Source organism: Populus trichocarpa, chromosome 3 (genome assembly GCF_000002775.5).
Source record: "Populus trichocarpa isolate Nisqually-1 chromosome 3, P.trichocarpa_v4.1, whole genome shotgun sequence".
Lineage (NCBI taxonomy): Eukaryota > Viridiplantae > Streptophyta > Magnoliopsida > Malpighiales > Salicaceae > Populus > Populus trichocarpa.
In genome coordinates this window covers 10,981,868-11,005,540 of record NC_037287.2, presented here as the reverse complement: position 1 = coordinate 11,005,540, position 23,673 = coordinate 10,981,868, and the positions used below count along the sequence as shown (strand labels likewise).

At 34.9% G+C, this 23,673-nt stretch overlaps 3 protein-coding genes across 4 annotated transcripts; 2 read left to right on the top strand and 1 right to left on the bottom strand.

Moving 5' to 3' along the window:
- Positions 1-5,512: 5,512 nt before the first annotated feature.
- On the bottom strand, positions 5,513-11,605 carry LOC18096892 (DNA repair protein RAD5B). The gene is made up of 18 exons (XM_006385502.3): positions 11,321-11,605; positions 10,962-11,095; positions 10,717-10,852; positions 10,535-10,588; positions 9,932-10,072; positions 9,680-9,831; positions 9,512-9,602; positions 9,094-9,285; positions 8,709-8,852; positions 8,399-8,551; positions 8,107-8,174; positions 7,828-7,950; positions 7,626-7,725; positions 7,417-7,529; positions 6,671-7,322; positions 6,478-6,549; positions 6,295-6,393; positions 5,513-5,788 (listed from the first exon to the last, which is right to left on the bottom strand). Exons 1-18 carry the CDS (start codon positions 11,585-11,587, stop codon positions 5,666-5,668), a joined length of 2,814 nt encoding a protein of 937 aa, XP_006385564.2. The 5' UTR covers positions 11,588-11,605; the 3' UTR covers positions 5,513-5,665.
- Positions 11,606-12,626: 1,021 nt separating this feature from the next.
- On the top strand, positions 12,627-19,319 carry LOC18096891 (ATP-dependent Clp protease proteolytic subunit-related protein 4, chloroplastic). Of its 2 annotated transcripts, none has more exons than XM_052451531.1 (8): positions 12,627-12,978; positions 13,860-14,063; positions 15,103-15,158; positions 16,069-16,195; positions 16,328-16,405; positions 17,638-17,751; positions 17,838-17,952; positions 19,081-19,319. In XM_052451531.1, the coding sequence occupies exons 1-7, from the start codon at positions 12,697-12,699 to the stop codon at positions 17,907-17,909; spliced, it is 933 nt and encodes a 310-aa protein (XP_052307491.1). In that variant the 5' UTR covers positions 12,627-12,696; the 3' UTR covers positions 17,910-17,952; positions 19,081-19,319. The 2 variants fall into 2 exon arrangements, with proteins under 2 accessions (XP_052307491.1, XP_006385563.1); XM_006385501.3 differs by having other exon boundaries at positions 18,750-19,319.
- A 2,452-nt stretch (positions 19,320-21,771) lies between these two features.
- Positions 21,772-23,435, top strand: LOC18096890 (expansin-like B1). The gene is made up of 4 exons (XM_006385500.3): positions 21,772-22,017; positions 22,175-22,281; positions 22,568-22,879; positions 23,009-23,435. Exons 1-4 carry the CDS (start codon positions 21,885-21,887, stop codon positions 23,207-23,209), a joined length of 753 nt encoding a protein of 250 aa, XP_006385562.1. The 5' UTR covers positions 21,772-21,884; the 3' UTR covers positions 23,210-23,435.
- Positions 23,436-23,673: the final 238 nt, after the last annotated feature.

The following is a 23,673-nucleotide window of genomic DNA, read 5'->3' as shown; positions in this document are numbered from 1 at the left end:
TAAAAGATGGAAAAATCATCATTCTTGTATCATTATCACCAAACTAGTATCATTATCACCAAAACAGGTCTATAAAACCCAATTGAAAGGGAAAGGGAAAGTGAGGCTAAGAGGAGTGAAAATAATAGAAAGGTTGTAAGCTTAGAGAAGAGAGAAAATAAGGTAAGTTATAAGAGAAAAATAAAAAAACATATGAGTTTTTATGTAAAATTGAGTCAGATCAAAAGTTTTTTTTTATCCTAACCAACCAATGATTGTACTTTTATACAAAGAGACTTTTCTTAACACTAATGAACTTGATCCTTGTCTTCCTAGTATGGTTGTTTTTTTATTATTATAGGAGTTAAAAGATGTATTCCCCGAAAAGTTTCCTAGTAGTCTGTCACCGATAAGGGGAATCGAATATCAAATCAATCTCGTACTTGGCACCGCTTTTCCTAACCGACTAGCCTATCAAAGTAAGACAAAGAGTTCAAAAACAAGTTGTGGAGTTGAAGAGGTACATAAGGGAAAGCATAAATCTATGTGTTGTTTCAATGTTACTTGTGCTTAAAAATGATGGAACTTGAAGGATATATGTTAATTATTGTGTTGTCAACAATACTACGATAAAGTATAAATATCTCATTCCTAGGCTTAGTGATGTGTTAAAATGCATAGTACTTGTGGTTTTACAAAGATTGATTTAAAGAGTGGATATCTTCATATTAGATAAAAGAAAAGGATGAATAAAACTAAGTATGGACTTTATGAATGGTTGGTGATGCCATTTGAACTTACTAATGTACCTAATATTTTTATGAGATTGATGAATAATGTTTTGAGTGCATTTATTGGCAGTTTCGTTGTTAAGTATTTTTAATGATATCTTAGTTTATAGCAAAAGCTTGGATGAGCATTTGCATTGTGTAGTTAGTGTTTTAAGAAAGGAAATGTTATTTCCTAATCTGAAAAAAATGTATTTCTTATTTATATTATAAGTGTAAAAGGTATTAAAATGAATGAGAAAAAAGTTAAGGTTATCCAAAAATAGCTCATGCCTAAGTTAATAGTTAAGGTAAAAAGTTTTCATGGTTTCACAAGTTTTTATAGGAGGTTTGTTAAGGATTTTAGCACATTAGTTATATATACCATTCATTAAAATCATTAAAAAGTCAATTGATTTTAAATAGGGTATTGAACAAGATAAAACATTTAATCTTCTTAAAGAAAGGTTAAGTTCAACACCTTTATTAGCATTAGCTGACTTTTCTAAAGCTTTTGAAATTAAATGTGATGTCTCGACAATAGGTGTTAGGGCTATTTTAATACTAGAGAAATGGTTGATTTTCTATTTTAGTGAAAAGCTTAATGGTATAACATTGAACTACCCTACTTATAACAAGAAGTTTTATGCATTGATGAAGACTTTGGAAACTTGGCGAAACCACTTATGGCAAAAAAAATTATGATCGATTCAGATAACAAGTTGCTGAAATACTTGAATAGACAAGATAAGTTGAATTAATCACATGCCAAGTGGATGGACTTTATTAAGACCTTTTTGTATGTGATTAAATACAAAATAAGGTAATAAAAATATAGTGGTTGATGCACTATTTAGAAGATATGTTCTTTTTTCTATTATAAATGTGAAATTATTGGGATTTGACTATGTGAAAAAATAGTATGTCAATGATAGTGATTTCACTAATATGTATGTTGCTTGTGAAAAGTAAGCACTTCGAAAGTTTTATAGACTTAATGGTTACTTGTTTGAATAGAATAAATTATGAGTGTCTGATAGTTATATGTGTGACTTATTTGTTCGTAAGGCTCAAGGGGGTGGTTTAATGTGGGTATTTTAGTGTTAAAAAGACCTTAGATGTTTTGCATGGACACTTTTATTAGCTTAAGATGAAACGCGATGTGCAAAAAATATGTGATAAATGCATTACATGTAGACAAGTTAAGTCTAAAGTCTTATTGTTTCTCTTTAGCATGTACTTAAGAAACCTTGGATATATATTTCTATGGACTTCGTGTTTAGAGTTACCTATGTTAAAAAAGGGTTGAGATTTTATATTTGTAGTTGTAGATGAGTTTTTTAAGATGACACATTTCATACCATGTTATAAAATCAATGATGAGACCAATATAACTAATTTATTCTTTATGAATATAGTGTGGCTTTATGGTATTCTTAGGAACATAGCTTCAAACCACGATATTAAGTTTATTAGATATTTTTAAAAGGCTTTGTGGAAAAAGTTGTGAACTAAGGTATTGTTTTTGATTATTTATCTTCCACAAATGGATGGGCAAATATAAGTAGTGAATAGAATTTTAACTACACTTTTGCATACTATCATTCGAAAGAATCTTAAAAATTAGAAAGATTGTTTGTCATTCATTAAGTTTGCTTAAAATCAAAGTGTTTGTTCCACTACTAATTATTTCTCATTTGAAATTGTTTATGATTTAAATTAAATTAAATTCATTTACCTATTGATGAATGGATAAGTTTTGATGAAAGTAGAAAAGCACAAGTAATAAAGGCACTCCAATAAAGTGTTTGGCAGCATATAAAAAAGAATAATAACCAAATCGTAACCAAAGCTAATAAAGGGTGTTGCCATGTTATTTTTTAACCAGATGATTGAGTTTGTGTGCATATGTGTAAAGAGAGGTTTCCATCCCATATGAGATCTAAGTTGCAGCCAAGAGGAGATGGTCTACTCCTAGTTCTAGAGAGGATCACTGATAATATCTATAAAATGAATCTTTTAGTTGAGTATGCTATTAGTGATACTTTAAATATTTTTTATCTTTTTCTGTTTGATGTAAGTGATGATTTAAGATTAAATCCTTTTAAGAAGAGGATGTGTAATGCAAATCAACTTACAACATCAAGGGATCCACTAGAGATGCTAAGTGAACCAATTATAAGGTTAAGGGTCAGTAAGCTCAAAGAGGCACTTAATGGGCTAATTCATAATATTTAGGCAAAGACAACCATTATAATCAACTTATGCCTTGTTTGTTTCCAGGAATTCATTTTCCTGGAAACCATTTTCCCATGTTTGACAAGCATAAGGAAAATCAGTCAAAGGAAACTCAATTCCAGTCAACAGAAAAAATAAAACGTTAGAGCAGGAAAGTGTTTTCCTTTCTTTATTCTAAGGAAAACACTTTCCTTTTCTTTATTAACAAAAAGTGTCCCCTGTCCTAAAAAAACAAATCCCTAAAGACTCTCTTTCTCTCCAAAATAATTTACACAGATCAATTGCAAGCATCTTTCATCTTTTAAGTAATTTTTTTTTCTCAAATGTCTTTATTTATCTTGTTTTCATCCTCTTTATTTTTAATTTATTGTTATTATTATGGCATAAATCTTGTGCTGCGTTTTTTCCCTTGTTTATCTGTTATTTCACTGCAACCATGCTCTGTTAGTGGTTATAAGCCGGTTATTTCACTGCAACCAAAAGCTCTCATGCTCTGTTAATTTCATTGCAACCAAAAGCTCCCATGCTCTGTAAACCGAAACCCATGGGAAGGCAACCCATTCAACCACAGCAAACCCAAAAATTGAACCCAGAAACCAAGCACAGACCCATACACATACACGGCAAAATTATTTCCTTTCGCCATTGTTGCTATCACAGCAAAGAATTACCACTGTCACAGCAAAGAATCACCATTCTTTTCTGAAGCCAAAGGCGCCCTTCGGGCCCGTTTCCTTCCTAATCTCTTCGCCAGGCAACCCATCCATAGAAAACCACAACCCCTGCATTTTTCTCATAAACCAAACACTGCAAACCCATACACAGCAAACCCATGCTCTGTTTCTCCACCCGATGTGATTTTCCTTCTCTGTTGCTGATATGTGTTTCCTGTGTTTTGTGCATTTCCTGTGCTTTGTTGGCGTGATGTGTGTGCGTTGATGATGCTGTGTTGATGATGAAAGGGGGAATTGATTTCGGTAGAAATCTTGACTGTGAAGAGGCCCGTTGATGTTGATGATGCTGCACAGTAGATTGGTTTGGGTAGAAAATAGAAATAGGCAGTGGTTCCTTATTAGTGGTTATTGCCTTTACCCGTAAAAAAAAAATATTTATCCAAAATACCCATCAAAATATTTTATAAAATAAGCCATGTATGAATATAGGATATAATAGAAAAAATTCATCATTATACTTTTTAGATTTTATTTTTTTTTTATTGTAAGTGATTAAATATTTTATATATATTAGATAAACTTGAAAAAAAAAATTAATTCATTAATAAATTATTTTCCAGTTCATTTTCCATAACATAAACAAACACTGGAAATTGTTTTCCAGTTCATTTTCCATAACACTGTCAAACATCGGAAAATACTTTCCTGGAATTCACTTTAAAAAAAAAACAACTTTCCTGCAAACAAACGGAGCCTTAATTAATTTAATTAATGTAAAAGAAGGGGTTAATCTATGGGCTTGAATATTTTAGCAATTTAAGCTTCTAAATAGAGAGGTGGAAACTTTTCCTAATGCTACAATGATGTTTTGGAAGCTGGAGTTTTCATACCATGCAAGGAATCCTTATTTTTTATGGACAAATAGGTGGTAGAAAATAGGGGAATTAATTGTTTCCTTATTTAGTTAGAAACTTAAAATCAGCATCAACTATTATAATGATTCCTAGAGTCTAAGGATACAAGAGTTAATAACAAGGCTTTTTAAGCAAATGAGAGATTCAGCCTTTGTATTTTCTAGTTCATTACATTGGCATTAGTATTTTAAACATAAGACTTGGGTTTTTGTTTAAATTTTATGTTTGGGGCTTTATTTCACATATTTTAGGTTATATTTAAATTGAGTTTAATGCTAGCCATTAGTCCATTAGGTCAAGTTTATTTTGACTTTTTAAATACTTTTTTGTAAGGGTTTTTTTTTTTTTTAATTTTGAAATGCATTGATTTTGCTGCATATTATGTGTGCTTCTATGAGGATTTCTCATGCCTATTAGTTCTTTATTGAACTAACTAAAATTAAATTTATCGAAGATCAATTGTTTTTGTCATGTTTTACCTTATACTTTTAATGAGATCTTGATTCTAATATTATTTTGATGTTTTGATTAAAATAATCATTGTGTCAAGTTCATTATTTTTAAAATTTTAGTTTTTCAGGATTTATTTCTATTGAGTTGTATGTTAACATTATTTGTAAAATTTGAAAGTTGTTTTGTTGAAAACAATTAAATCGATTTTCATTGGTTAGAGAAGGAAAGGCCTTTTTTATTTCTAATTTTTTCCGTTGTCTTTTCTGTGCCTAAAATATAGAAGAAATTCATGTGTTATGAGAGGATAAATTAATATTCAAAATCTTCGTTTTATTTCCCATGCCCTTGCAGTGCAAAAACATCACAAAAGAAAATTCTTGGAGCCACCAGTACAATACTGCATGAGCTTGTGTATATATTTGTAGGCTGGCAAAACGTTCTGAAATTTAAGAACACAATTATGCACGTGTTCCTGTGTAGAGAGAGGTTATGAAATGATGGATAAATCATAAATGCCATAATTTACAAAAATGGGCCCTCACAGGACTCTATACATGAAGACACCCAAAGTGCATATGTTTTCAACATATTCTGATGCAGAATGGCTTTAAATTAATGATGACAACGTAGAAGCTGTAATTTATCTAAAGAGCATTTTGAGTTCCTCAATCCTAGCGGACCTGACTTCCTCGTCGGTGAGGGCACCGGCAATCATTCTCTGCTTCTTTGCCTGAACTTGCTGCAGGCGTTCCTCAACTGTGCTCTGTCACATTGGTCGGTGCAAAACATTTGATTAGCAGCTAAGAAAGTGGAAGAGACAAGAATTTATGAGCACAGGCAAGATGACACTTGATAATATTCGTTAATGGACCTTTTGGACAATCGAACTCCTGGCTACTTCAATTAAATGGTTGCCAAAGTTCGTAAGGTACTTGTTAATGAACCATGCTTCAAGAAACAACTCGAAAGGTGCCTCTGTCAGGAGCTTAAGAATCACTGAGAGAAATTTTTTTGGCTGTTCCAAGGCTTGAGCCTAATCCTCTTCAACTAGGTTCAGATCACCCCCTTTTCCCCATGGTTTTTTTTTTTTTGTTCTGAATAATGCCTGGCCTAGATTACTTTGGTTCCTAAACTAAACTATAGATGAGTGCATCTTCATCAATCCGGCAAAATATAAATTAAACTAAATCACATTTCTGATCCAAATCTTCACATATTCCAACTAGAAATTTGACGAGAACCCAAAGAAAATCCAGGGTATAATCTAACCTCAACAATGAATCTTCTAACAAAAACTGTTCGCTTCTGTCCTATCCGATGGATTCTCATTATTGCTTGCTCCTCGACTGCAGGATTCCACCATGGATCCTACATATTTTAAATAACAGATTTTTAAGATAAAGGTGGGAAACTCTTTCCTTTATGAAAAGAAATTAAGATATGAAAATGTACCATTAAGAAAACATTTGAGGCTGCAGTAAGATTCAGGCCTACGCCACCAGCTTTTAAAGACATCAATAATACCTGAGATATACGAGTTAGGTATGACGATAATTGGTTAAGAAAACTATTAAACCATCGAGAACTGCAAAGACATCAAATTCCGGAAGGTAATTAACTACCACAGGCACTTGAAACTGCTTACCATTTTTTCCCTGGTTTCATTGAACTCCTTCAAAGTCCTCTCTCTCTGCTTCTGTGCAAGTTTTCCATCAAACCTTAAGAACCCAATTCCTCTCCTTTTCAGTGGGATCTCTAAAAGATCCAAAAATGAAGTCCACTGGCTAAAAACAATGCTCTTTTCACCAAAGCCTGACCTATGGATATGTTCCAAGCATTCCAGAAGCTTGGAAACCTTTGAAGACTCCTTCCAGTCATTCTCAACATCAACCTGGAACTTACCCTCTGTTGGGCATGCTATCAGGTCATTTGCTTTCAGTGAAGTTCGACAGATTGGGCATATCCCTGATATTGGTGTTTGCCAGCAAGAGATGAGACATTCCCTGCACATCCTGTGTACACATGGTGTGAGCACGGGGTCATCTGCAGACTCCATGCATATGGGACACTCGGTATTTTCACCCCTCCGGATGCCCTCAACAACCTCTTCAATGTATGCTGGAGTAGGTGCTGATTGCCTTATGGTGGCAGAACTAGCATGGCGGATGGCCTCAACAACCTCTTCAATGCATGCTTCGGTGGCAGCTGACTGCCTTGGAGTGGAAAAATTAGAATTTGTTTCCACAAACCTTCTTGCATACTTGTTCAATTCCTCATATCGTTGGATATCAGCTCGACTGCACGTTCACCATTTATAAACAAAGAAACAAAAACAGAAAATTCGCTTTCTTTTTAACAAATAAAGGAAAATATCTTCAATTCTAGTCCCACCTCATAACAAGAAATGGGTGGTTGCAACACTGCCTCAGTCGTAGTAGCAGCTCAAGGACAGATGCATAGTTGTGCAGAACCTTGCCCTGAGCAACAAACTCATCAAACTGGACCTGTTCAGATTTAAAAAAACACTCAGTTGAACTCTGTTTCCATCATATATTCAATATAATTCATCCTAATGGAAGGTGACAATAACTAACACTTACTTTTGATCTTCTAAAAAGGGCATCATAAAAATCACGTTCAGCTTCCGATTGTTCACACTTGATTAATTGAATGTCAGTTGGAGGAAGAACAAGTATGGGCCTAAATCAAATGCATCAAACAACAGAATGATGAAAAAGGGTTTTGCCGCGGTAAAAAATAATAATAACAATAAGAAGAAAGGTTGAAAGACCAAGTGTTCACCTTCCCTCCTTATCCTTTGTATCCTTGGTCCTTCTCAACATTAGCGGCCTCAAAATAGCCTTGATCAACTTCAAGGCTCTAGGGTCTCCATTTTCATGCGGTCTTTGAATTAATTTGTTCCACCTATTCCAAAGTCAGACCGTATTATGGACAAAGACATATGAAACTAATCCCAGAATAAATGCCTGAGTAAATGATTAAAGTGCAGTCTAGGTGAAATTTAGAATCTTATTATTTTTTTACACCAATCAGCAAGGGGCAATGAGCTTGCAGTCCTACCATGGCCAGTTGCACCAAGGCTCAACATGCAAGAAGCACAGAAGGCTGTACAGATCTTCCAAGGTGTTCTGTAACAATAGATGAAGAGAGAATTTGTTAATTGCTCAAGCAATGGGCATCCACTTTCTCGATATCTAGTACACCAAAACCACGATAAATTGTTGAAAAATAGAGTACTTCTCAAAAGTAGCTACTTAGAAAGGATAACATAAAGCAAGAGGAAAAACATATAGTACTTCTGTGCATCAGCATTTTCAGAGAAAAATGTGCATTAATGAATAAGAAAACAGACCTGAATAGGTGTCCCAGTAAGACACCATTTGCAATATGACGACAATGAAAATGTAGCCTTAGCAGCTAAGGTCTTCCAGGACTTGATGGTATGAGCTTCATCTAGCACCACCCTATGCCACTCAACCCTATTAAAAATGCTGTTCTCCATATCCTGTATCAGATCAAAAGTAGTTTGAAGTTGGGAGAGAAACTACTAGAACAATTACTAAAAGAAAGATGAAATAACTGGTAAAACTACAGCTTAATAATTTAAATCTCTTCATATCCCATATGAAATTGATTAATAAATGAAAGAAGTATGTTCTTACATGCTTGTAAGCTTCAGTTAGGACGCCATATGTTGTCAAGACCACATCATATCCAGATATAATCCTGGGGTTATTTGTTTTGTACCCGCCATAGTGAACAAAAATGGAAATGCTTCCTGGCTCTGAATGGGTTTCAAGCTCATCCTGGCATACAAGACCTAATAAGATGTAGAACAAAAGACATAAAAGAATAACAGTATCTCTACAATGTCATATTCAAAGCATCTATCAATTAATTGAATTATTATAAGGAATTATTTTTCTCCTTAGACGTTGTGACACCATAGTTCGAAACATTCTATCTTGTAATCAGAGACTAGAAAAGAGCCAGGGATATTATACATGATTCTATTCATTATCTGACAACATGAGGGAAGAGAATAACCTTCCACTGGCCTAGCAAAGCCATGGGGCAGATAATAAGAGTGCCACCCTTAGCTTTAGGCATGGTATTTGTGCGGGGATCTTCTATTCTGTTTACTCTTTCTTTGCAGTCAGAGCTTCCTTTGCCTGGTCTTGCTAGTATAAGAGCAATTGTCATCACTGTCTTTCCAAGTCCCATTGCATCAGCTAGTATCTACAGAGGCACTTATCAAGTCAGACAACAACACCACCTCCCCTCAAGAAAATGCACATGCAATGTGTCGCCCACGTGCAAATGAAAGGGAAAATGGGAAGAGTAAACAAGTCGAATCTCAACACAACATAATTATCAAGCAAGAAAAAAAAAACAATTGTTAGCACAATAATATGAGGCCAAGGCATATTGATCTAAAAATGAGCTGGACAGTTTAGAAACATACTCCCCCTTTTGTCATCTGTGATGCAGTTGGAAATTGAGTAGTGGCTTCCCCAGAAAATATGTTTAAATAAATGCTTGGCGATGAAGCCCTCCTGCATCAAGCATGCTTGGTCAAGTTTCATAATGTTAGCATGTGGAGCATACACTTCATTTGTTTGAAACTACGTACTTGTCCGATATGCGATAAGCTGCCCAACATGGATTAAGAGTTTCTGCTGCTTTCTCAGCTTTATTTCCCTTCTCTGATTCAGCCATCCAATAGAGAGCTTGTTTCTGATATGGTTTCAAATTACAGGTTAGGGTCCATGGAGGCTCCATCTCCTGCACAATTAAAAGAGAATGATTAGGGAAAGATGCTAAAGATGAGATTCGGAGCTATATATTCCTTTGATCCTGGAAATAAGAGATTTAAAGCTTTTACCTCCAAGTCATATGTATCTACAGCACCAACAAGTTTATTCAAAGATGACTCAGAGAAAGCTTGTTCATCCTTCTCTTGGTCTTGCTGGCATCCTGATCCCCTTTTTACTACATGCAACATAACGGCATCTTCCTCTGGATCCTGTTTTTATCAACAATTTAAGTATTCGCACTAAAATGAATGCACTCATAATTTATCCATATGCTTTAAATAGTTCAGATGCTGGAAACAACATTACTTACAGCTCCATGTTATGGGATAAATTCAGTCATTTCAATAAGATTTAACAGATTAACAGTAGTTCATTTTTGTAAAAATTGGAATGTTAGAAGCAACCTCCATATGCAATATCAAAGTCAAGATGTCAAATGCAATTGCACGAAGGTTTCAACCATACGGGGCAATACAATGGTAAGGCCAGATGCACTAAATTTTATCCAAGGTACAAAAAGGTGATCTTTAAATGCCAGCTCTTGACATGGCATTCAATTAACCAATAATAATAACCAAAAATTAGATTCATAAGGTACATTTACATTCACAAGAGCAAGTGGAATATAACAAAATAACTCCATTGTTGGACAAAAGCATAGGCATACATACTTCATAGTTGAGGGGTCGCTTTCGAGAGTCAAGTTCTGCAGGACTAAATTCAGCCTGGTTGAACAAGGACAAAAGGTCAAGAATAAAAAGCAAAAGTCACTTAAAAGACTCCAAGAAAATCATAAACTGGTATATAATAGTTAGAATTTAACATTAGAAAGGGAAAAAAAAATTAATGATACCTTCTGATATGGTTTCATGTCCAGTAACTTGAACAAAGTAGCAAGGGGGTGAACTGTAGGATCAATGTTTGGAGGAGCATCTAGCCTCCATGTTGAAATACACAACTCAGTGAATATCGATTGGTGAACATAGAAACTGGCAAACAAATTAACATAGGTACTATGAAAAATCAACCAATCAAGTCAAAATCATTGCCAAACAGATCCAAACTGAAACAATAAGAGGGAAAAAAACAGAATTTTACCTCACATACAACACAACATCCTGCAACATTTGAAGGTTCTCTGGTGCAGCTACACATCGTCCACGAACTCTAACCTTGCCAGAACTCACGAGTGGAACAACACTTTTTCCCCACTCCATCGGAAGCCTACCAATCTAACCAAAAAAAAAACAATCAAGTGATTCGCAATCCTTGAAAATGAAAAAAACCCATGTTCAGAAATATATTCAAATAAACAAAGAATAAACAATCAACTTATAGCTCATAAGTACTCTTGCCCAGTTATAATACATGATAAATAAATAAAAAAAGTTAAATCTTTTTTTATATTTCAAAAAATCTAAGACTCCAATAAAGAAACTAATAGCAATAAAACTGACCTCTCCAAATCTTTTAGTAGAGAATCGAATAATGCCCTGTCTATGATACTTGGAGCCAAAACTAGAGAAACCAAAATGGACAATCTCATTGTCCATCAATTTCCTTCCTTTAGTAGTTGATGAAGCGGTAATAAGAGAGCCACCAACCAAGTACCAATCTATCTCTTCTGGGAAATCACTGGTTTCCACTTCAGCAACGTTCTCATCAGCCAATTCTTTTCTGACATGGGTTTGGACCCGAATCCCGGTGCTTGTTCGCGTTCTCATTTAATATTTGCTTGCTTCTGGGTCGTAGCGATTGATCGGGGGGGGGGGGTATTTGTAGGGGGAGCTTTTTGGCGCCAAAGTGAAAAGTTTGGGAGCGAGCGAGGGAAAAAAAAAGGAGTGAGGTAAATACTAGATGGCTGGGCCTCCAAGCATGCGAATATTTGAAATTGCGGTAAAAATTATTTTTTAAAAATATATAAAATGATATTATTTTATTTTTTAAAATTTATTTTTAATATTGTCATATTAAAATATTCAAAAATACTAAAAAAATATATTTAAAATTTAAAATTTAATAAAAAACCAAATCAAATCACAACCCTAAACGAAGCCATAATAAAGAAAAGGTTTGCATTGCAATGACAATTAAGTCCAAGTGTAATTATAAGCTTATTCTTTTAGTTTCTATTCAAAAATAATTTTTATTTTATTTTATTAAAGTTAATTGAATATACTTTAAAGTTTTTGTACATGTTTAGATTTAAGTGAACTTCATCTTAATTTTTTATTTATTTATTAATTAAAATTTAATGCTTTTAAAAAAAAAATTACACTCGGATTTTTTTTGTCATCTAAACTATTTTAATTATGTTTAATATGTGTTATAATGATCAATAATCGATAAAAAAATATAAATAACGAGTAATATGATTTAAAAAAATAATATAAAAATAAAATATTTAATAATTTTAAAAACATTTAAGTTGAAATAAAAAAAAATTATTGGCATTTTAAATTGCAAAACCCTATTTTTAGCTCCAAAATACCCTTGACTACACTATATACTTAGATTTATAGATAAATACAATACACGAAAATCAGTAACCTCTCAGTCATTTTATTTTTTATTTAAAAATACAAAATCTCACTTCCAAAATTGTACTTACTGAAAAATATAAATCCACACAAAATTTAACAAAATCCAATTTCATTTTTTTTTTAAATAGTAATCCTGTAAAACTAGTTGGGCTTTGATGGTTGGGCTCTGAGCCGATGCATGACCCATCAAACATTCAAAAACCAGAAACCCAACAGCAACTACTTCGCTTCACTTCGATATCTTCTTCATTTCGCCTCTCTCTCACACCCACAGTCCAACACCACCGTCAATGGCGGTCGCAACTGCAACGGCATCGAGCTTCGGGTTCCACAAGCGCATGTTAGCATCACCCACGGTATCTTCACGAATTATAAATCCTAACAGAACCTTAGCTCTCTCTTCCTCCCCTTCTACTTCTTCTTCTTCAAGGGCCTCTCTTTCAACCTGCTTTCTCTCTCCCTTCGCTGGGGGAAGCATCACCTGCGACTTCTCCGGCACTAAAATTCGACCCGAATGCCTCAATCCAGCTTCAATTTCGAGTTCCAAAGGCAAAAGAAGCGTTGTTACCATGGTATGAACTGTTGACTTCAATTATTTTTATCATAAATTTTTCTCTTTTAGGTTTAAATTAACGATAAAATGCAATTAATTAGTAATTTTTATTGTTATTGTTTAAAGCATAAACATTGGAAAGTGGATAATCTAACTGTTTTGCCTACACTTGTGGTTGGGGCTCGCTATTGAGGATATGTTACTAATGGAATCTTTTATGGGTTTTGAGAGTTGGGAAAAAAAAATCGAGCTGGTAAGGAAGGGTTGCACTGTGTTTGCAATTACATGGAGTTGAGATTATTTGCGATTGAGGATTTGTTATTAATGGAATCATCTTTTCTTTTGAATTCTTTGTTGTGTCTTCCTATTAGGGAAGGAGTTTCTTTAGCCTTTTGTTCTGCATGACTTCCCCAGTGCTCTCATTTCCCTTAAGATGATGCCTTATTTTCCTCCTTATATTTTTCCTCTAACAACATATGAAAAGTCAGTTAGCTGGTCCATGATCGTTCTTGATTGCACACACATCATCTCTTTCCTTCCTACATCCAAGACCTGGGATAGGTTATACATACCTTTCCAGCTGTTGTTGTCCATTCAAGAAATATCAAAGTTTCAAAATTTGTTGACCTAGGAGTGGCTGTTATTGCTTCTGTTCATGTTCGTAACCTGGTTGATCTCTGAAATAAACATTGCGTTTGTTACCATAAAGTTTTTTGCAGTGTGGGGACTTGACAAGCTCATTAGTTTGCGAATTTTTTCTAAATCATGTATCGATCATGAGTTGAATCTTTACAGCATTCTTTATTCTATGTTCATGTTGAGTTGAACCTTTATTTCAACTATATCATTGAAAAGTTCTCATAACTGCAAGCTCTTATTTGTCTGTTTGAATATGTCCAGGTTATTCCATATACCAGGGGAAGTGCATGGGAGCAACCTCCTCCTGACTTGGCATCTTACTTGTTCAAAAACCGGATTGTTTACTTGGGGATGTCTCTTGTTCCTTCTGTCACGGAGTTAATACTAGCAGAATTTCTTTACCTTCAGTATGAAGATGAAGAGAAACCTATTTACCTATACATAAACTCCACGGGCACAACTAAGGTTGAGTGTTTTTCATGCTATTTTTTTTCACATGACTTTGTGCGTGCATGTTTTTGTTTTTTTCCCCATGCCAGTGTTTATTTATCCAGAATGTCATGTTGCTCCCATAGAGTTTTTCATAGTTGACTTTGATATGCAAAGTGGGCTACACTTGTAATCTTGTTGGTGATTGTGGGCAGCATATAGTCTTCTGTTTCAATCGGGACTTACAGTCCTGAGGAGGTGGAAACTCCCTGGGAGTTCAACGAAAGACTTTAAAACTTAGTCATTCTGATAATTGCTATATATTTGTCTGTATTCAATAAAGAATCCACTATTCTATAGAAGCTTGTTTATTTAATTTAAAGATATGTATCTAGTTAGAGTTCAGCTTGAAGAAAAATATTAGTACTTTAAGAAAACTTGAGAATTGGTAAATAGAAAGGTTGTTGTGTCAGAAACTTTAATCGCTTATTGAACTCACAACACTTGTTGATTCTGGAATTTGATATTGTGTTCGTTAACTCTGGGTATTATTCAGATTTATGGAAATATTAAGGGCATGTTGGAAAAAAAATTACATTGTAACTTTGTTTAGTGTGGTGTAAAATGTAGCAAATAAAATAAGAAGGTGAGTGATAAAGTAAAATAAAAAGGTTGTTTTTTCTTGGAGGCATAAATGGTATTGTTTTTCTAGTGTATGCCATCTTTGTCAACACAAAATAAGATAGAAAATTGGTGTTTTTCCATTTTAACATGAATGATGGCATAAGATCACAATTTGGCATATATTGTTTGGATGCCATGAGTTTTGAGTTATTCTATTTCTTTTCTACTCTACCTTTCTTTATATAATATCAATTTAATGGCTGGATATCAACAACATTATATAACTATATATGATATTAGCTATTATGTCATTGGACTCAATGTAGACGCTGGTTTTGGCTTCACACATCTGTGTATCATTTCGAAAAGACTTTAAGAAGAAATAGAAGCTTAAAAATTGTACTGGGCAATGGTATGCTGTTGACACTTATATTTTCTCATGTTTTTTCAGGGTGGGGAAAAGCTGGGATACGAGACAGAGGCTTTTGCTATCTATGATGTTATGGGGTCATAAATCACCTTACCTTTATTTATAATTCCATGTTATTATGAAATCCAGTTTTGCAGTTCCTATTTTGCATTTAGAGTATTTCTCAATGATTCACAAAACTGCCTTTTATACCCCCAAGTTCTGTAGGTGGCACTTGATTTGTTTATGTTATGAATCATGCTGACACCTCATGGTAACCTGGCAGCCTTCTCAGGCTATAAAATCTAACTTTGCCTTCAAAACTAGTCTTTAAGATCCAGTCTGAATTTTCCCAAAATTGCATGTTCCTGTACTACTCGTTGATCTTTCTATCTGAGTTTCATTACTGAAGGGAAATATGTTTAAATCAGTGGAATCAATTCTTAATTTATTTTGAAAGGCTTGAACTGAAAGGACGAAATTATGAGAATAGTTTTTGTAAATGCTTCCAAAGCAGCCTACCAGATTATGAATTGAGATGAGTTCCCCAAGTATGTTTATTGCATTGGACTGGATGAGGAAGATGTTTGTGTTGGAGTGTATGCCATCTTCTCATTAATGTTAGCCATGTCCATGCTAAAAGCACAGTTTACTCTCCTGCTTTCTGAGTATTAATGTATGTTTCTGTAAATATTTATATGCCTGTGAATGCTTTTAATAATACATTTTAATTTATCATCTTCAAAGCCTACTGGCTGATGGTGAGAGAGCAGACTAGTTTAGTTCTGACATGAGCGTATCATATGTACACCTTTATTGGCGATCAAGTTCAGCATATATCATAGTGATAATATTTTATTGGTGGCCTTTATTTCAGTGTGTTCTCTGCTTTGTGATGTTAAAAATAAGTCAATTGGCATTTATGAATGCAAACCATTACACCTTCCCACCATTGAGGAAATTCTTGTAGTGTATATTTTCTTTGATGACAGTTTTACACCACTGCAGGTATGTCAAGCCACCTATATTTACTCTTTGTGTTGGTAATGCTTGGGGAGAAGCAGCCTTGCTTTTGGCTGCTGGGTCAAGGGGAAACCGTTCTGCTTTACCCTCATCAACAATCATGATGAAGCAGGTATTTCTTGGATAGGTGGTGCTGCTCAATTCTATCCAACTTCTTTCATCTTGCAAGTTTTTCTTTCTTGACTGCAATCATTCTCTAGAATTCAGAGTCAAAACTTTGTGCACTTTCTCAATGATTCTACAGCCAATTGGGAGATTTCAAGGTCAAGCAACAGATGTTGAACTTGCCAGGAAAGAAATAAAGAATGTGAAAACAGAATTGGTAAGATTTATGATTACTTTCTATTACTTTTTTATAAGAACAGTTATAATTTTTTGCTACAAAGTTTCCAACCTCAATCTATGGTTGCTGGTTACTAGGAACTGTTTTTTTCTTTGGCGGGGTGTAGTCCCTATTTTGTGAACTAGTCTGAACAATGACTTAGAATAGTGATGTGAAAATGTCTTCACATCTGTCAAAGATGAATGCCAAAAGATGTTCTATATTTCCTCTCTTTAGTAAAGCGATGAGGGATAATGATGGCAATTTACCACAAGAAGACGGGCCTCATCCTGACCTCCCTTAACAAGGTAACTTGGTGATCTCGAGAGTTGGGTTGGGGAAGCACAGGTTCTCATCTCAACTCTCCTTGGTGTGGGGCATGATGGGTGGGGGGGGGGGGGGGGGGTTAAGGAAATAAACAATCCAGGTTGAGTGGTGCTGTGACTAGGTTGGTTTTATGCATTTTACTCATATCAGTTTTGCAAATTTTCTTGTACATTTGTATTACAGGATACAGAACGAGTCAGAACATTGAGTTCATGTAAAATTGTTTCTTCATACCTCACATAGTCATTATTTACTGGATAACAATGAAAATTCCCGGGACTGGAGTGACATCAGAAAGAAAGATATGAGAAAGGGATCCTTTTCTCCAACCACAAACCTCTATAATCAATTATTGTTTGGCCGGCATGTACACACAATTGGTACATCATTCATGCACTTTTGCCTCTGCTTGACCTCCCTACAGTTGCAAGTGGAAGTTTAGCAAATACGACTGCAGGCTTGTTTGCACATGTATGTGTTTTTGTGTGTCTGTCCAAGCACATGCTGGAGGGAGGGAGTTGGTGATTTGTGTGTGCAGGGATGAGACGGGGAAAGAAACTGGGGGTATGAGAGGAGGATGTAGAGCTTCCTTTTGACTTCCCAAAAGCAACTGATATTCCTTTTGACTTCCCAAAAGCAGCTGATATTTAATCTTAATCCAAGGTTCAGAGCCTTGGTTCAATGACATAAACAATTTAATTTCTGGAAGAAGATGACATAGATTTACTTCCACAATTCAGAAGGCTTGAGAAATTTGCTATCTTATCAAGTGCTTTTTGGCTGTTGCAACTGCTGCAGTTATTCTGCATGGAAATTTTTAAATTTATCTGGAGTACTAATCACATGACTTTGTACTTTGAACTTCAGCTATTTTAGAAACACATTTATCATTTTCCATTTTATAGGTCAATCTCTTGGCAAAGCATATTGGAAAATTACCTGAGGAGATTGAAGCAGACATTAGTCGTCCAAAGTATTTTAGTCCAACTGAAGCAGTTGAATATGGCATCATAGACAAGGTACTTCTGTCAAAAAAAAAAAAATCTTTTGTTTTTATTTTAGTTCTGCCATCCTGAATTTTACCTTTTCCATGAATTTTTTTCAGGTAATATACAATGAAAGGACCACTGAAGACCGTGGAGTTGTTTCTGACCTTAAAAAGGCACAACTGATTTGATCTGTTGTCAAAGTCGCAATTGATGATTATTAGGAGTAATCAGGTAAGCAACAACTGCTGGTCATTGCCAGATCTTGGACTGTGTTAAAAATGCTTTCATGCATGTAAATTTTGTTTTCATGTCATAGATTGTCCATGACAAACTGACAATCTGTGCTTCCTTTCTTCCAGCAAGTGTGAGATTTGTCTGATTTCTTGTAAAATTCAATTACAGCACTCATGATTGCTGCCATTACATTTGAAAATTCTCGATATACGAATCATTTGGTGACCTCAAGACATTGATCATGCTTGCATTAAGCACAGATCATTTTTTGGAAAAGTCAATACCTGAATATGTTTTCATGGTGTTCTAGTGAAATGGTTATTACTTCCAATTCATTTATGTGCGAACCATTTGAATCCTTCAAAAATAAAAGGAGAGAGAGAAAGGAACCAATTCTCTAGAACATGTATGTTCAATCACTGTCATATACCTCCTTTTCATTTGATGCACCAGCTTTGCATCAGTCCAGCTCGTAACCAATCCACTGCTCTTGCCCTGGAATGAAATGCAATTACTAGTTCTTTTCATGGCCACACCACCTCAGCCTTATTGCTTCTTATTTCTTTAATGAGACACTTGGAAAGTGTTTTGACTTTTAGCTAAATTGCTGATTTGTTTATATAGCATGTATGCGTTACAATTTGGATTTGCTTTTCAATTGCTCTGTTAAGATTGTTGGATTTTGAGATCCAGAGTGATTGAAAGAGACAATGTTGGTTAGTGGTTTTCCTTATTGTCTGGTAATAAGTGCTTCATCCCCCATCATATATGACATTTTCCCTTTTCCATCACAGATTTGCAAGTGAAGGTAGGGAATGCTGGGTAGTAACACTTAAATAGATATCAACCGTACACATTTTGGCCCCAATTATCAACAGTGCCTCTTCCATTATTTGCTTCAAGCGTTATAGCCCTGTCTTGAGGGTGATGTCATACTTCACAAATCTGTTATGGTGATTGTCACTATCTTCAAACAGGCCCTCTTTCTCTTAGCAGGGATCCTTTGTTATGTGTTTGAACTGCCAAATTATGAGAATGAACCACTGAGCTGATGGTTGTTGAGAGTTAAAATTACTCATGGTTTTCTACTTCAAGTTCCTTTTTAAAAAAATTCTTTATTTCTAGGTTATTTTATTTAGCCTTTGGCTGGATGATCGGAGATTGAATTGATTAAAGACTCGACAAGCTGTGAACAGAAAACGTGCTTTGAAGGAGAAACAAGGCTGTGGGAATGAGAACCCCAGCAATAATACACTTGTAACATGTTTGTGGCATGGTATATCTGCTGGACAGATGCGCGCATCCCTGTAGTTTCATTTGCTATTAATTTTGTTTTGCAGTTAATCTTAGATTAATGAATCACATTTACAGTGTCAGCAAACTATTCCCAGCCAAATTCTGTTTGCAGGCATCAGTAAATCTATTAGCACCATGTTTCGGTGCTCGGTTTTTGAAATCTAGAAACTTTGCCGGCACAGTTTTATTCAAGATTTGTCGGGGCAAGGAATGATTAGACTCCATGAAAGTCACGGTCTTCGCATCGTGGATAAGAATCTGGCAACTGTGAGATTTTACTACCGTGAAGAAAATCTTAATGTCCTCAGGAGTGATTTGACAGTGGTGATGCTGGCTGGTTAAGCTGCCTGTTTCTCTAGTATATTTCTGACCTGGCGTGGTACGAAATTGCCAAGCGGACGACTAGGAAAAGGAGCTACCTGCCCGAATTTATCCCTGAAAAAAGTGTATCCCTGAAAAAAGTATATTAATGCAGTCTATCCTACCCGGAAATTACACTTGGTGGTATCTTTTCTTCGCCTGGGTCGGCATCAAGTGCGCCGGAGCTCAAAAGAGTTTTCCAAAAAATCAGCTCGCTATTAAACAAAACAAAAATGTGCAAGTGGTAACAAAATGGTGAGTGCTCTAACTCCTAATTTCGAGTCTTATCCAGATATTGACACGAAGAAGATCTAAATGCAAAGCTTACCTAGTTTGACAGGCCTCCATTTAGTGCGTTACAACCAAACAATTAGTCTAAATGACCCTATCTCACTCCTCGGTTTAATGAATCTGTCTGTTAATTAGCCCATAGCTTTCAATTTTGACTCAGAGTCATGCAACTGAAGATAACAAATTTCGTCAGTACATGTGCATGTATGTTTCGAGAGAAATGGGGTGGTAGGATTTTTTTCCCTGTTAGCCCTCGGCTTTGATTCAGTGTAAGAAATGATGACTAAATGGTATGTTTCCTGAGGATTATGAACTAAAAATTCAAGTTTTCTACTTGCACTTGATAGATATTAACTCTCGTGTAGTCATAATAACATCCGAAGAAACCGTGGCACCCAAGGCCTCCTCGAAAATGTCCGGCCATCATATCACTGTGCTCCACCACTATCAACTGGTGGGGACCCTCTCCTATCTTATTTAGATACATATTGCTTTTGGGGTTGGAAAATATTTTTGTAAATATTTAAATTTTTTTTAATTGTTTTATATTATTTTGATGTGTTGGTATTAAAAATAAATTTTAAAAATAAAAAATATATATTATTTTAATGTATTTTTAAATAAAAAATAATTTAAAAAAACAATTATTATCATAATATAAACTGAGTTAGATTTTCGATGCAACTAGCTCTGGTATTAATAAATGACCAATAACAAAATAAAGAAATGACTATCTAAAATAATAAAAAAAAGTTATAATATCACAATTCACAAATAGAGATATAGTTGTGATAGCTGTTATTTTTTAAAGTATTTTTTATTTATAAATGTATTATAAAAATATATTTTTTAAAAAATTATTTTTAAAATCTACGGATGAAAACGATTTAAAACCATAAAAAAAATTAAAGAAAAATATTTAGATTCTTGCAAAAGCACTTCAAAATATAAACAGATCTTATTCTTAGTATATTATCATCACTTATCATATAAAACCACAAAAAAATTGAAGAAAAAAATTTAGATTCTTGCAAAAGCACTTCAAAACACAAACGGTCCTGATCGTAGTGTATCATCATCACTGATCATATACCAATTGGTATTGGCATCTAATTGACGAGAAGAAGTGTTCAATACTCTCTAAGTTCTAAGAACTCGCTCGATCGCTCTTTATTTACTGAACTCAAAAAGAAATGATCACTTGTATTTGATTTCTGCTAACCTTCTTGAATGACTGGATTATACAACATGAATGTAGTAATTATGTAACTCTCTTCTTTCTTAATCCCATCTCGGTCTCGCCGAGCAGAAACTACTCTCAAATTTGATTGTTTATGCTTGCCTTTTCGTTTTATATAATGGCAACAGTGGTGGACACGAGTTTTAATATGAACAAGTAACAAAATTAAAAATAATTAAATATTTTAAGAAGATGATGCACATTTGAAGGCACCATATATATATATATTGAATGCCCAGAGCAAGTCGTTTTTCATACATTAAGATGATAATCCATTACGAGAAGTAGAATAATTATAGCATAATAATATTTAAAGAATTATTTTAATTAATGCTTGGAGAGATTATTTTAAGCTCAGGGAGCTGGCAAAAAAAGTGAAAAGAGAGAGAACAGTTAGGCAGACTCTTGCAAATGTATCCTCTTTTGCTAATACCATGGAAAAAAGAGTCAAAGGGGTCAATAAAGGAGTCTCCATTTACATGTTGTACACCTCCATCATTAATCTAATCCTGCCACCTAATTAGTCCCATTAATTTGAAAGAACAACAAGTTTTGATTCCTCAACAGCTACCACAGCCTCTCAGACCTCAGCTATAAATAGGGGTCGTGAAAGTTCATAGGCTCTCATCCATCGATCTTCTTCTTCTTCCCTCCTCCTCTCATAAACTCTCTCAACTAGCTAGTTACCTTGCTTATATATATTACTGCGGCAGCGTGATAGTACTTATCACTAAGATAAGTTATGGGATTTGCATTTAAATATGGCTATTCCCTTCTTTGTATCATGGCACTTCTGCCTGCAATAAGTTACTCCCAAGACTACACATTCTCAAGAGCAACTTATTATGGTAGCCCTGATTGCTTAGGGACACCATGTAAGTATATATCGATGTCTCCTATTTATTCAGAGTTCATTATATTGTTTATCATCTAGTCATGCAAATGTACATAGTTGAAAGACTGTGTAAGCTTTATATATATATGTTTTGCATGAAACAAGCACTGACATGCATGTACTGAATAATATTGCAGCTGGAGCTTGCGGGTTTGGAGAATATGGAAGGACGGTCAACGATGCTAATGTGGCCGGGGTTTCAAGACTCTACAAGAATGGCACTGGCTGCGGTGGTTGCTATCAGGTACTTACTCAAATTCAAACCACTTAATTATCCCAGTCTTAATTAAAAGCAATTAGCTGCTAAAAATAAACTCCATCAAGATATTGTTTTCCAATATAATAAGTAACTGGTACTGTTTGTGTGCGTGTCATGAGCTTGCTGAAGTGCTTGCTTTTACATACTCCTCAAACAATTGGAAATACTTAACAATTTACGATTGTATTAATTATTAGTTAGGCTAATAAAAAAAAAGTGCTAAGCAATGATAATGCTGATTTTACGTTTTGTTAATTAATTACAATTTCAGGTTAGGTGCAAAGCACCAAATCTTTGCACCGATGATGGGGTAAACGTAGTGGTTACTGACTATGGTGAAGGAGACAAAACTGACTTCATCCTCAGCCCACGCGCCTATGCAAGAATGGCACATCCAAACATGGCCGTAGAACTGATTGCGTACGGTGTTGTCGATGTAGAATTCCGGAGGATCCCTTGCCGTTACTCCGGTTATAACCTCATGTTCAAGGTCCATGAGCATAGCAGGTTTCCTGATTACTTGGCTATAATTCTCTTGTACCAAGCTGGCCAAAATGAAATTTTAGCTGTGGAGTTATGGCAGGTATGTTTCGATTTTCTTCTTCTTTCCAGTTTCTTGATGTAACCCCATTTCACACACTATATTACATAGGAACTAGCATGCGCAAAAATTGATGTGGAGTCTCTGATTTGTTTCTCAATTAATGTGCAGGAGGATTGCAAGGAATGGAGAGGCATGAGAAGAGCCTATGGGGCAGTGTGGGATATGCCTAACCCACCTAAGGGTGCCATCAGCTTGAGGTTCCAAGTAAGTGGCAGTGCAGGCGTCACATATTGGGCCCAAGCAGCAAATGTTATACCGAGTGATTGGAAGGCTGGGATTGCTTATGACTCTACCGTTCAGCTTTCTTAAATATATTGAAGAAATAAGTTATTGGTTTGTGCACTGGTAGGGCATCCAGGAATCTCCCAAGTAATTGTTTCTTGTTAGCTTGCTTCTGTCTTTAGTTATTGATGTATTTTGTAATCCAGCAAGTGCTCTTTGCTGTGAAGTGTGAGCAATAAAAAATTGGGGTTCTGTACTTTGTATTAGTAAGAATATGAATATGAATATGAATATAATTCCACTTATTGGGATCTTTTTGTTGTCATTTGAGGAACGAATTGAGCATTACAAAACCAAGTAATCACAGAGAGAAGCCTAGTTATGTTTTATACCTAACTCCCTTAAAAATTGTGCTCTGCCGGTTCCAAATACTTTGATATAGCAGGGTAAATACACTACTATCGTAGCAAAGGGTTTAAGGAACAGAGCCTTAACTCGGGTCTCTCTGATTCAAGTGACAAAATTGCCAAGCTGCAAGTCAGCGGTGTTTG

Coding starts and splice junctions, on each gene's coding strand:
- LOC18096892 (XM_006385502.3), bottom strand. CDS start 11,587: ATGAGAACGCGAACAAGCACCGGGATTCGGGTCCAAACCCATGTCAGA. Junction 9,603..9,679: donor GCTTATCGCATATCGGACAA/GTACGTAGTTTC, acceptor TGCTTGATGCAG/GAGGGCTTCATCGCCAAGCA. Junction 8,853..9,093: donor CTTTGCTAGGCCAGTGGAAG/GTTATTCTCTTC, acceptor CTTGTATGCCAG/GATGAGCTTGAAACCCATTC.
- LOC18096891 (XM_052451531.1), top strand. CDS start 12,697: ATGGCGGTCGCAACTGCAACGGCATCGAGCTTCGGGTTCCACAAGCGC. Junction 15,159..16,068: donor GCTATCTATGATGTTATGGG/GTCATAAATCAC, acceptor ACACCACTGCAG/GTATGTCAAGCCACCTATAT. Junction 16,406..17,637: donor AGAATGTGAAAACAGAATTG/GTAAGATTTATG, acceptor TCCATTTTATAG/GTCAATCTCTTGGCAAAGCA.
- LOC18096890 (XM_006385500.3), top strand. CDS start 21,885: ATGGGATTTGCATTTAAATATGGCTATTCCCTTCTTTGTATCATGGCA. Junction 22,018..22,174: donor TGATTGCTTAGGGACACCAT/GTAAGTATATAT, acceptor ATAATATTGCAG/CTGGAGCTTGCGGGTTTGGA. Junction 22,880..23,008: donor TAGCTGTGGAGTTATGGCAG/GTATGTTTCGAT, acceptor ATTAATGTGCAG/GAGGATTGCAAGGAATGGAG.